The 12149-nt window shown below is 42.3% G+C and overlaps 2 protein-coding genes across 2 annotated transcripts in view; one reads left to right on the top strand and one right to left on the bottom strand.

The window, feature by feature from the left end:
* Positions 1-696: 696 nt before the first annotated feature.
* LOC311526346 (protein EOLA1-like) lies at positions 697-8493 on the bottom strand. Its single transcript, XM_084639258.1, has 4 exons — positions 8318-8493; positions 3531-3825; positions 1055-1273; positions 697-865 (listed from the first exon to the last, which is right to left on the bottom strand). The coding sequence occupies exons 2-3, from the start codon at positions 3781-3783 to the stop codon at positions 1056-1058; spliced, it is 471 nt and encodes a 156-aa protein (XP_084495384.1). The 5' UTR covers positions 3784-3825; positions 8318-8493; the 3' UTR covers positions 697-865; position 1055.
* A 1683-nt stretch (positions 8494-10176) lies between these two features.
* MAMLD1 (mastermind like domain containing 1) overlaps positions 10177-12149 on the top strand; it is a 350393-nt gene continuing 348420 nt past the window's right edge. Inside the window, exon 1 of the mRNA XM_084639249.1 lies at positions 10177-11136. The gene's annotated coding sequence lies outside the window, so the exon portion shown is untranslated. The remainder of the gene's footprint in view (positions 11137-12149) is intronic.

Below are 12149 nucleotides of genomic sequence, written 5' to 3'. Positions count from 1 at the left end.
GGGAACCAAAAACTCTATCATTAATGCAAAGGAGTGCCTGAATACTATTAGATATAATTTCTATTTATATACCACTTTTGATGCCAAAGGATAAAAGGCACTTTATAAACTTAAACTGTTATAAAGAAATTGCATCATCCCACTAATGAAATGTAACCACTGCTGGAAAGCACAGCAGCACATAGCAACTACCCTCTTAGGGTAGGAAATGAAGGAGAATACTGTACAAAAAATAGTGAGAATTTGAATAGGCAGACTGAATCCATAATTTGAACTAGATTAAAGGGAAAGCTAGATATTATGCTGCATATTTGCATTTTGTTAATACCTACATATGTAGGGAAAAATGAAATGCCTACAAACATCTGAGCAGAAATTCATATTTTATTTCAAAATAAGGCCTATGTCCTAGAATAAGAGTTGTATCCTACTCTGAAACACTGATGATGAATTTTAAATTAGTCCTCATTTAGTCCTAAATCTTATAAACATGCTTAACTTTACTAAAATTTAAAAAATGGTAGGAGTCAATGGGACTATTCACATGCATAAATCTTTCTAGGACAACAGCCTGAGTTTCTATTTACAACAAAATATAACCAAACACTTTTTCATTCCATTATCATCCCACAGCCTGATGCAGCCACACCTTTTAGGTTTCAGCATTTAAAATAGATACATCTATATCTCAATATATTAAAAACATTAAAAAAACCCATTTATTTACAATTGTCCACATGTATACATACAAGATGCTTACAAAATAATATAGACATCAATAATGGTCATTGGCACAATGACATCTCTTCACCAGTTGGTAGAAAAATAATTCCAGACATTTTTCTCATTATTTCAACTTCTTATTCTGGGGTCACAAAAAACAAAGAAAAAACTCAAATCAGTTTTTGCTTCATATCTATTTCTATAAAAAACATTCACCACAAATACATTCCAGATGAAAGCTTGGGGAAAAAATAAAAATCACCTACATATATGAAACTAAACTAATGACATCTGATACTACAGCATTGCACTCAGGCAGACACAAATATACCTTAATGTTCCAAAGGGATCAGTTCCTGTGGGATATCCACTTGCCATACATCTTTGCCCCCTTTAGCAGGAATCGGTTCCAGTAGCCATCTTGGATTTGAAACAACAGTCAAGTATTTCTGCTCCAGGCTAGTGAGTACAGCTTGATTTTCCAGCTCCAAAATCTTTTCAGGAGATAAATTTTCTGGACATTGTGAGGTCTCTCCAATGTCAACCAGCCCTGTATTATAAATGCAAAAGTTACTTGGCAGGTTAGTTCCCCTCCACAACAGAAGTTTTCCAAAATAAATTTTTCAACAACTTCCCAGTCCACATATAAAACAACTAATTTATATATAGGAAGGTCTCTACATCCAATGTACACACCTTAAACAACAAGTGTCAATCTCTGCAAAAGGCAGCCTATGTGACTCAAGATGAAAAGGAAGATGAGCTGAAGCATGCAGTTATAAGATTATTAATTCAGTGTGATGTAATTCTGTTAAAAAGAAGTTCTGCAACTACTGAGGTATTACTGAAAACTTGGGAACCAAATTGAGCCCAGGAACAGCTCATCTTAAAAAACAGAACTGTGCCCACTTATAACGGATGAATTTGCCCCTATTTTATTAAAATATCAACAAAAGAAAGCAAAAGGAGTACTAGACAGCAGGTATTTTCATATCTTTCTGTGATTCAAAATCTTTATGAAATAAAGGCCAAACAAATCTTCATTCCTTTTCATAGTTTAGCATGTGATTTATGCAGAAATTACGAATTTACATACTACCTAGACATACTACCTAACAATTCTCTGTATTATACCAAAATATTGTTCCACCTGTACATGTGATACACTGTTCTTAAGGAAATAAAAATATTAAAATGAAAATGCGAGGTTGATCTGACAAAAGAATTGATATAGATGAGACTAAAAACAACAAAAAATGGATACAAACTTCATAACTAGACATACAGTACATCTATTTTAACAATTTTAAAGCAAAGAAACAACACTTCTATCCTAATTTTGTACCACAGTAATAAACTTCCCCATTGCCCAAATAATACTAAACAATATTTGGAGTATTCAACCACTTGCACAATTGAAAGAGGCAGCCATCAAAGTAATGTACTAACATGACATGAAAAGCATGCCATGACTTCATTTAAGTATAGGAGTACTGTAAAATCATATCAGCAAGAGGAATCAGAAGCTCAACATGCAAGAAAGTACATGTAGAATCAGCATTCTGGGTGCAGCTAGTTGGGGGTCAGTGGCATGGGGATCTGGATGTGGGGGCTCAGGGTGGTGCAGAATTCCCCCAGAAGTAACAATGTGCAACACATTACAGAATTGAAACTTAAGGCCCCAATCCCGCAAACTTTTAAGCATGTAAATAACCTCACTTACACATGTAGACCTATTAAAGTAAATGGACTATTCAAGAGAATAAGTAAAGTCTTTGCAGGCCTTGGATCAAAATGTTTACTTCTGTTAGCAGTTGAAGTCAATACAGGTATGAAAGAATAAGCTGAACTCCATTCTGTTTCTGACATTGGGAGACTTGTCAGATAACTCTTAGTTCCAAAATTATTATTACTGGTGATAATGAAGAAAGCAGAATAACTTAACTGGATATTTATAATACTAGGAGTTTGCACTGCTAACAGTTTGAAGAATTATGGTTTTACTTGTATATGACACAAATTGGATCCGTAAATTTTCCACTTGTCAACATTAAACACACATACACACAATTTGGGTGCAAACAACTGACATCTGCTTTAATTATTGCAAAACCTTAGTGCACACACAAGTTTGCATCCAAAAAATGTACTGGCCCCAATGGTATTTGTGGGTTTAAAATTCTAATATTTGCATGTATATTAGGCTACTGAACATGCTCACACAAAAATTACAATGTTTAGGGAGTGTGAATTAGCATAGACATACCCCTAGTAACAGGCATGTGTGCGTGCAATTTTGTGTGCTCATGAGAGAGATGGGAGAGGGTGCTGGCATTTGAAAATTTAAGCCCCAATCCTGCAGATACCTATGCATGAGCTTAACTTTACATACAGCAAGTAGTCTCATTGACTTCAGTGCCAATACTCAGAGCTAAAGTTAAACTTGTACATAAGTCTTGGCAGGATTGGCACCTTACAGTCACTTTTCTAAGTTCAGCTACACTTTAAGGTTCCATATTCTGCTTTACAACTTTCAGCCCAAATATGATCACATTTCCACCTACTCAATCTCACTGATATCAATGAGGTTACACAAGTGGAAAGGACAGCAAAAATCTAGCCTTTTGTATTTATTTAGTATTTTATTTTTAATGTTTTTGTGAACTTCACAGTACCTCACAAAAAATTACAAAGTTATAAAAAAGTTGTCTAGAGACAGGTTACAAAATTTGTGCTTAAGAAACTGTGTTTGCAAATTTAAAACATGCTTCGGACTGCTTGCAATAAAAAAGACCAACATTGCTTACCAGCAATAACTCCTCTGCCAAATTTTTCCCCTTTATCTAATAACTCTTGAACTTGCATAGGTGTCATGCCAAGTCTATTCAGAAGGATCTCTTTCCATGTTTCATCTTCCCAGTCCTTGAAAGCTATGTGAATAGCAATAGTGCAGTTCTTGTAGTCTAACAGCAAAGGACGCCAACGAGTCTCTATTGTTTTGACTTTGTTCAAAACCAATCCAGCATAGGGTTGCCGGAAGGAAAGACAGCCAAATCTCATATTTCTTCAGCGTCACTCTTTACCTTATACTTCTCTTATATCCTGTTTAGTTTATAAAGGGGAAAAAATAATTAGCTTAGCACAACATCCCGATGTCCAGGACTTGAAAATCCATCCAGCAGTGGCCACAGAAAACTAATGCATCTGCCTGCACAACAGTCTTGAGAAGTTTTGCAAAATAGTCTGATTATTCAAGTCACTGTACCTTCAGAATGCCTTAGTATTTCTAGAAAGCAATAGTGAGTTTTTAAACATTTAATCAGTTTTGAAACTCCAAAAATTAGATTATGATCTGTTATAATGGTGTCTATTATTATTTGCAAAAAGAAAAGGAGTACTTGTGGCACCTTAGAGACTAACCAATTTTAGTCTCTAAGGTGCCACAAGTACTCCTTTTCTTTTTGCGAATACAGACTAACACGGCTGCTACTCTGACACCTGTTATTCTTATTTGTATGGTAGCGCCTTGAAGCCCCAACCAAGATCAGGGTGCCGTTGTAACAGAGCACTGAAAAAACACAGAGTGAGAGATTGTCAAGCAGGGAAAATTTAAATAGACAAGTCAAACGGACGGTGGGAGATAGGAAATATTATCCACATTTTACAGGGAAAAAAAGCCTTTGGTAGAGCCAAGAATTGAACTCAGAACTCCTAAATCCTAGTCTAGTGCTTTACCCACAAGACCCTTACTAAATCAGATTTCAGAGTAGCAGCCGTGTTAGTCTGTATTCGCAAAAAGAAAAGGAGGACTTGTGGCACCTTAGAGACTAACCAATTTATTAGAGCATAAGCTTTCGTGAGCTACAGCTCACTTCCTCAGATGCATATCGTGGAAACTGCAGCAGGCTTTATATATACACAGAGAATATGAAACAATACCTATTCCCACCCCACTGTCCTGCTGGTAATAGCTTATCTAAAGTGATTTCCAGCACAAATCCAGGTTTTCTCACCCTCCACCCCCCACACAAATTCACTCTCCTGCTGGTGATAGCCCATCCAAAGTGACAACTCTTTACACAATGTGCATGACAATCAAGCTGGGCTATTTCCTGCATAAATCCAGGTTCTCACATCCCCCCCACCCCCATACACACACAAACTCACTCTCCTGCTGGTAATAGCTCATCCAAACTGACCACTCTTCAAGTTAAAATCCAAGTTAAACCAGAACATCTGGGGGGGGGGGGGTTAGGAAAAAACAAGAGGAAACAGGCTACCTTGCATAATGACTTAGCCACTCCAAGTCTCTATTTAAGCCTAAATTAATAGTATCCAATTTGCAAATGAATTCCAATTCAGCAGTTTCTCGCTGGAGTCTGGATTTGAAGTTTTTTTGTTTTAAGATAGCGACCTTCATGTCTGTGATCGCGTGACCAGAGAGATTGAAGTGTTCTCCGACTGGTTTATGAATGTTACAATTCTTGACATCTGATTTGTGTCCATTTATTCTTTTACGTAGAGACTGTCCAGTTTGACCAATGTACATGGCAGAGGGGCATTGCTGGCACATGATGGCATATATCACATTGGTGGATGTGCAGGTGAACGAGCCTCTGATAGTGTGGCTGATGTTATTAGGCCCTGTGATGGTGTCCCCTGAATAGATATGTGGGCACAGTTGGCAACGGGCTTTGTTGCAAGGATAAGTTCCTGGGTTAGTGGTTCTGTTGTGTGGTATGTGGTTGTTGGTGAGTATTTGCTTCAGGTTGCGGGGCTGTCTGTAGGCAAGGACTGGCCTGTCTCCCAAGATTTGTGAGAGTGTTGGGTCATCCTTTAGGATAGGTTGTAGATCCTTAATAATGCGTTGGAGGGGTTTTAGTTGGGGGCTGAAGGTGACGGCTAGTGGCGTTCTGTTATTTTCTTTGTTAGGCCTGTCCTGTAGTAGGTAACTTCTGGGAACTCTTCTGGCTCTATCAATCTGTTTCTTTACTTCTGCAGGTGGGTATTGTAGTTGTAAGAAAGCTTGACAGAGATCTTGTAGGTGTTTGTCTCTGTCTGAGGGGTTGGAGCAAATGCGGTTGTATCGCAGAGCTTGGCTGTAGACGATGGATTGTGTGGTGTGGTCAGGGTGAAAGCTGGAGGCATGCAGGTAGGAATAGCGGTCAGTAGGTTTCCGGTATAGGGTGGTGTTTATGTGACCATTGTTTATTAGCACTGTAGTGTCCAGGAAGTGGATCTCTTGTGTGGACTGGACCAGGCTGAGGTTGGTGGTGGGATGGAAATTGTTGAAATCATGGTGGAATTCCTCAAGGGCTTCTTTTCCATGGGTCCAGATGATGAAGATGTCATCAATATAGCGCAAGTAGAGTAGGGGCTTTAGGGGACGAGAGCTGAGGAAGCGTTGTTCTAAATCAGCCATAAAAATGTTGGCATACTGTGGGGCCATGCGGGTACCCATAGCAGTGCCGCTGATCTGAAGGTATACATTGTCCCCAAATGTGAAGTAGTTATGGGTAAGGACAAAGTCACAAAGTTCAGCCACCAGGTTAGCCGTGACATTATCGGGGATAGTGTTCTTGACGGCTTGTAGTCCATCTTTGTGTGGAATGTTGGTGTAGAGGGCTTCTACATCCATAGTGGCCAGGATGGTGTTATCAGGAAGATCACCGATGGATTGTAGTTTCCTCAGGAAGTCAGTGGTGTCTCGAAGGTAGCTGGGAGTGCTGGTAGCGTAGGGCCTGAGGAGGGAGTCTACATAGCCAGACAATCCTGCTGTCAGGGTGCCAATGCCTGAGATGATGGGGCGCCCAGGATTTCCAGGTTTATGGATCTTGGGTAGTAGATAGAATATCCCAGGTCGGGGTTCCAGGGGTGTGTCTGTGCGGATTTGATCTTGTGCTTTTTCAGGAAGTTTCTTGAGCAAATGCTGTAGTTGCTTTTGGTAACTCTCAGTGGGATCAGAGGGTAATGGCTTGTAGAAACTCGTGTTGGAGAGCTGCCGAGCAGCCTCTTGTTCATATTCCGACCTATTCATGACGACAACAGCACCTCCTTTGTCAGCCTTTTTGATTATGATGTCAGAGTTGTTTCTGAGGCTGTGGATGGGGGTGGGGGGGATGTGAGAACCTGGATTTATGCAGGAAATAGCCCAGCTTGATTGTCATGCACATTGTGTAAAGAGTTGTCACTTTGGATGGGCTATCACCAGCAGGAGAGTGAATTTGTGTGGGGGGGTGGAGGGTGAGAAAACCTGGATTTGTGCTGGAAATCACTTTAGATAAGCTATTACCAGCAGGACAGTGGGGTGGGAATAGGTATTGTTTCATATTCTCTGTGTATATATAAAGCCTGCTGCAGTTTCCACGATATGCATCTGAGGAAGTGAGCTGTAGCTCACGAAAGCTTATGCTCTAATAAATTGGTTAGTCTCTAAGGTGCCACAAGTCCTCCTTTTCTTTTTACTAAATCAGATGTTACTCTGTCCCCATAACTGAGATCAGAAACTCGCTACAAGTATTTACAGATAGAAATTAAACTTTTCACATTAGTTTTCAGCCCATATCATGGAGAGTGTTTCGGAAGAAAGAAGCAAAATACAAAAAGACGTGGGGACAAGAGTGGGAGCAGGATACAAAACGAATCATTGGTCTTGCAGGTTTGGAAGAGTGAGGGAGGAGTTGGAACAGCTGAGAGGCAGGAGCTAAACTGTCCTGTGCCTCACAGGCCAGGGCAAGAAGCTAAACATCAAATGAGGTGGGCCTGTGAAAGCCAACAAAGATACTTGAAGAGGGTTTGACCTGGCCAGAGTGGCAGGCAAGATGGAAATATGCTAAATCTAACCATGTTTGTTTTTTCAAACACAGTGAGAACCGTATATTGTTGGGATTTACCCTTGTTTGTTTACAAAGCAAATGCTGAGGCACTGTGCTACAGAGCAGGAAGGCCAACACGTCAGAACAACTAGAAAAGTCCCCCTTTGCCAAGAAATAAACAAACATCCAATTCCTAGTTCGGGAGGAATTAGATGTTTAACAATATTGTACACTCCACAGTAGGAGGTGTTATTGCTAGCACAGCAAATTCATTTTATACATGGTTTTTACCCTGACAGTGCCCAGTAAAACTGCTGCTTACAATAATAAAATAAATAAATAAAATAAATAATATCCTTCATTCAAGTTGTCTCAGACAGGAGCGCCACTTACACCATTCATACGGGGGCTGTTCAACACCCAGCCAAGTGCTGACTCAGGGCCCCTCTCACTCTTCACATTGGGGCTACCCCCCCCCCTGCTACCATCAAAACTCAGGCCCCCTCACCTCCTATGTCCCCCCACCATCAACTCAGGACCTAGAGGACCCTCACTCTTGGGCTCCCCCCCCACCATCAACTCAGGACCCCCCTCACTCTTAGGCTCCCTCCCCCCACCATCAACTCAGGACCCCCCTCACTCTTAGGCTCCCCCCCCCCACCATCAACTCAGGACCCCCCTCACTCTTAGGCTCCCCCAACTCCCACCATCAACTCAGGGCCCCTCGCCGCCCTCACACTGGGGTCAACACCCGCCCAACGCGCTCCCGGGGCCCTCACCAATCGGCTCGTCGCTTCCTCCTCCGCCGCCGCCGCCCCGAGTGCGGGCGGGCCGGCAGTGACTCTTCCGCCGCCGCTACTCGCCCCCAGGCCTCGCCCCTCCCGCCGGCCCGCCCACAGCCAGAGCGGCATCCGCCGGCCCGAGGACCGCGCAGCTCGGCGGGGCGGGGCCGGTGCGCTGCTTGGCCCTGCCCTGAGGGGAACGGGGCGCTGAGCGGGGGGCCCGACGCCCCTCAGCCCAGGCCGCTGCCCGCGGGGGGTTTAGTGACAGCGGGAAGAGAAGCCAGGGGGGTGCTGGGGGTTGCCGAGTTCAGGGCCCCCCTTTGCTGCCTTAACACCCGCTCGTCTCCATCGCTCTTGCCGGGGGCGGTGACCTGACCTGAGCGGGGACCCCGGGTGCCTCGCCTTCCCCTGACACCAGCTTGCTAGCCGGCTGCCTTCCTTGGGTCCCCCCCGCCGGCTCCGGGCCCCGGCTCTTTCCTGGGGGGCAGGGAGGATGAAGGCAGCAAGCTGGGGTAGCCCTGCAGGGCTGTGGGGTTGTTGCCTTGCAGGGCACTAGCTGGCATAGGGTGGTCTTAGGTAATAGCAGGGGGCCCCTCTGGGTGCTGGGGCGTGTTTCTGCCCCCAGATACTGTGGGGTTTAGCGTTAGATCAGAACAGACAAGTATTGATCCTTACTATCAAATATTTCACCCCGAATCACTCCTGCTCTGTAAAATCTGAGCATCAGGGGTTGATGTTTATTTGGCACTAGACTGGTTTGAAATGTACACTGCTCCTTGTTACTGTACTGTATTAATGGTTGCTGGCCAGTTCCCTTGTGAATCAGCGGGTTTTGCCTCTCTTCTGCCTGCCTGCTCTGCAGGCTGCAGCCACTTTGAGCACCTGAGGCCTTCTCTACACTAAATTTTTTCCCTTAAAATGTCCCACTATTGCTACCAGTGGTGGAGGTCCACTGGTACTATTAACAGTGGGCTCATTACTGTAAATTGTCTTCTGGTAGTTTCTGGTGCTTTAACCATTTCCTGCTCTGGTTAAAATGCTGGCAGATGGTCTATGCTAGCTCCTTCACCATTGCAGAACTGCACTGGTGTTTGCAACCATGGGCAATTTTAAGGGGGGAAAAAAGTGTAGAGACCATCTTACAATTTGAAAAGTTCAGTAAATAGAGCAGGATGAGAGTGAGTCAGACTGTTGCCAGCCAAGCAGCATCTTCCCCATCCTTCCCTGCTAATGGTCCACTGATTTTTGGGGTAGAGAGAGAAAGGTCTGTAGGGAGCAGCAGCTCAAAGTAGACAGAAAGTAAAATATGCTTTCAGGAGTGTCAAAGAGATCTAGTAGAAGGTGCAAAGGTAGAAGAGGTGAGATCAAGGAGGATGAAAAAAGGTAGAGGAAGCCGGAGGAGGAGGAAAAGAGAGAGGAGGACCTATGGGCAGACCTCGAAACAGACAAAGGGGAAGAAATAGTAAGAAAATAACAGCTTTTCAGTTCAGTGAATTTTATCTTATTTGTTCTGCCATTTCATTGTATTTGCCTGGCATGTGCCCCACAGCCACGTTGAAGGGATAGTGTTGCACTGGGGATTTGAAGGTGAACTGATAATTAACAAATAATTGTTAGTAAGTGGCATAGGATAACTTGGCACAGTTGCAATTAGAAAAGTACAGTGTTTATGTTTCCCTCTGTGGCCAACAGCTCCTTTTCTAAAGCATACCCCAGTACATACTGGGCTCCACGCCATAGGAGTCTGCAAGGGAGATCCTGATGTATAGTATTGCCCGTTTTTATACTTTTTAAAGTGAATTTTTACTTTATACCCTCTTGCATTTCCAGTGATAATAAAAAATTTGGAAATCGGTAAGGAGAGATTTCTGTTATCCCTGTAAGCTCCATTGTGGTCCAGTTATGACTTTGAGGTCTCTTTGGGATGTCACATAGAATGGAAGGCAGTGACCCAAAGCGGGGCGGGGGAGAGGACAGGTTTAAATAACAAATATATGGCATGCCATTTTTGTTCTGTTTAACTGGGGTATTCAGCACATATTTTACTATTATAGTTGACCATATGTATTATTTTAAGTTACATGCCTTAGACATGTATCAAAATGGTTGCCCTGCTGCTCATTTTCACAGGGGAACTGAACAGCAAAAGTAAAATTAACAAGATCTTCTTGAGCTAGTACATGGTGCTGAAAGTGGTGAGAGAGTGAAAATGATCTCCCTATATAAAGAGTTTAGAATTAGTCCAGTTCCTCCCTGCTTCATATAAAAAGGGAAATTAATAAAGGGGTAGTGAGTTTCCCTGTGCAGCTAGATCTAGGGTTAGAAGGGTAGGTGCAGATGGAAACTAAATAATCCTAGTCAGTTTCCCTATGCAAGCTCTTTACACCTGGAGCCTAGACAAAGGAAGAGGAAAGGGATGAGGAAAAAGTGGCTAGTAGGCAAAAATTAATGACTGCAAGCAGAATTAGAAAAGGAAAAAAAAGCATGAAAGAGAGAAATCAGACAGAAAGAAAAGATAGAAAGGTGAGTTAAGGAGAAAGACCTGCTGTTCCAGTGATGATGATATCACCTTGGTATGACCTTCTCTCCACACTTGCAACTCCTTACTACAGTAGTGAAGGTATTTCCCCATGCTCCCAAATTTGAAGACCTAATCTGGGACACTGGAAGTTTCAAAGTAACTTTTCAAATTATGGGGACTCAAAGATGGAGAAGGAAAGCTGATTTTCTAGAAATCAGAAGAAAAATGGGCTATTTCTTCAATTATCTGAAGAAACTGTCACCCAGAAAGTCATCGAGGTTCCAGACAGCAAAAGGTAAGACCAAAAAGACATTTTCCTGTGGACATTTGTGTTTGTGGATGAAGGCTTCTTAAATTAAATTAGTGTTGTGGGCTGTAAACTGATCTGGGAGGAATAGATTGTGCCCTCTTGCTTTTTGGATGTAAGTTGTTCGAGTAGTTTTGTGGCAGCTGCCTTCACTATAGACCTCCACTGAATAGCTAATATTCTAATGAAAATAACCCTAGTCTTAACCTCTCCCCACAATTTTAGCTGCTGAAGCTATTTATTATCCTTGCTACTATTTTCTGGGGTTCTTACTGTTTTTCCGTATCTCTCCTACTGCAATATTTCTAATGTTCTCCACAGTATGCCATATAGGGTCATGCAATTCCTTTTTACAATGCTGTAATGACAAGAGAAAATAAGTGACAAATTTAATGTAATTGTGATTATTTAGGTTTTTTTATTTTAAATGTTCTTTAATTTCAGTCTTATTAGATCTGTGTGATTAGAGCAAAGACCTGTTGAATCTGTATACAGTTGCAAGGTCTCCCATGTTTAAGAAGGATGAATTCAAACTGGAGCAGGTACAGAGAAGGGTGATCTGAGAAATGGAAAACCTGTCTTATGAAAGGTTTCAGAGTAGCAGCTGTGTTAGTCTGTATTCACAAAAAGAAAAGGGGTACTTGTGGCACCTTAGAGACTAACAAATTTATTTGAGCATAAGCTTTTGTGAGCTACAGCTCACTTCATCGGATGCATAAAGTCTCTAAGGTGCCACAGGTACTCCTTTTCTGTCTTATGAAAGGAGACTCAAGGAGCTTGGCTTGTTTAGCCTAACCAAAAGAAGGTTGAGGGGAGATATGATTGCTCTTTATAAATATATCAGAGGGATAAATACCAGAGAGGGAGAGGAATTATTTAAGCTTGGTACCAATGGGGACACAAGAACAAATGGATATAAACTGGCCATCGGGAAGTTTAGACTTGAAATTAGACAAAGATTTCTCACCATCAGAAGAGTGAAGTTCTGGAATAGCCTTCCA

Source organism: Lepidochelys olivacea (genome assembly GCF_965140295.1).
Source record: "Lepidochelys olivacea isolate rLepOli2 genome assembly, chromosome: 9".
Classification (NCBI taxonomy): domain Eukaryota; kingdom Metazoa; phylum Chordata; order Testudines; family Cheloniidae; genus Lepidochelys; species Lepidochelys olivacea.
The sequence above is the reverse complement of the archived record's forward strand: the minus strand, read 5'-3'. Positions and strand labels throughout refer to the sequence as shown.

Coding starts and splice junctions, on each gene's coding strand:
- LOC311526346 (XM_084639258.1), bottom strand. CDS start 3,783: ATGAGATTTGGCTGTCTTTCCTTCCGGCAACCCTATGCTGGATTGGTT. Junction 1,274..3,530: donor TGGCAGAGGAGTTATTGCTG/GTAAGCAATGTT, acceptor TTTATAATACAG/GGCTGGTTGACATTGGAGAG.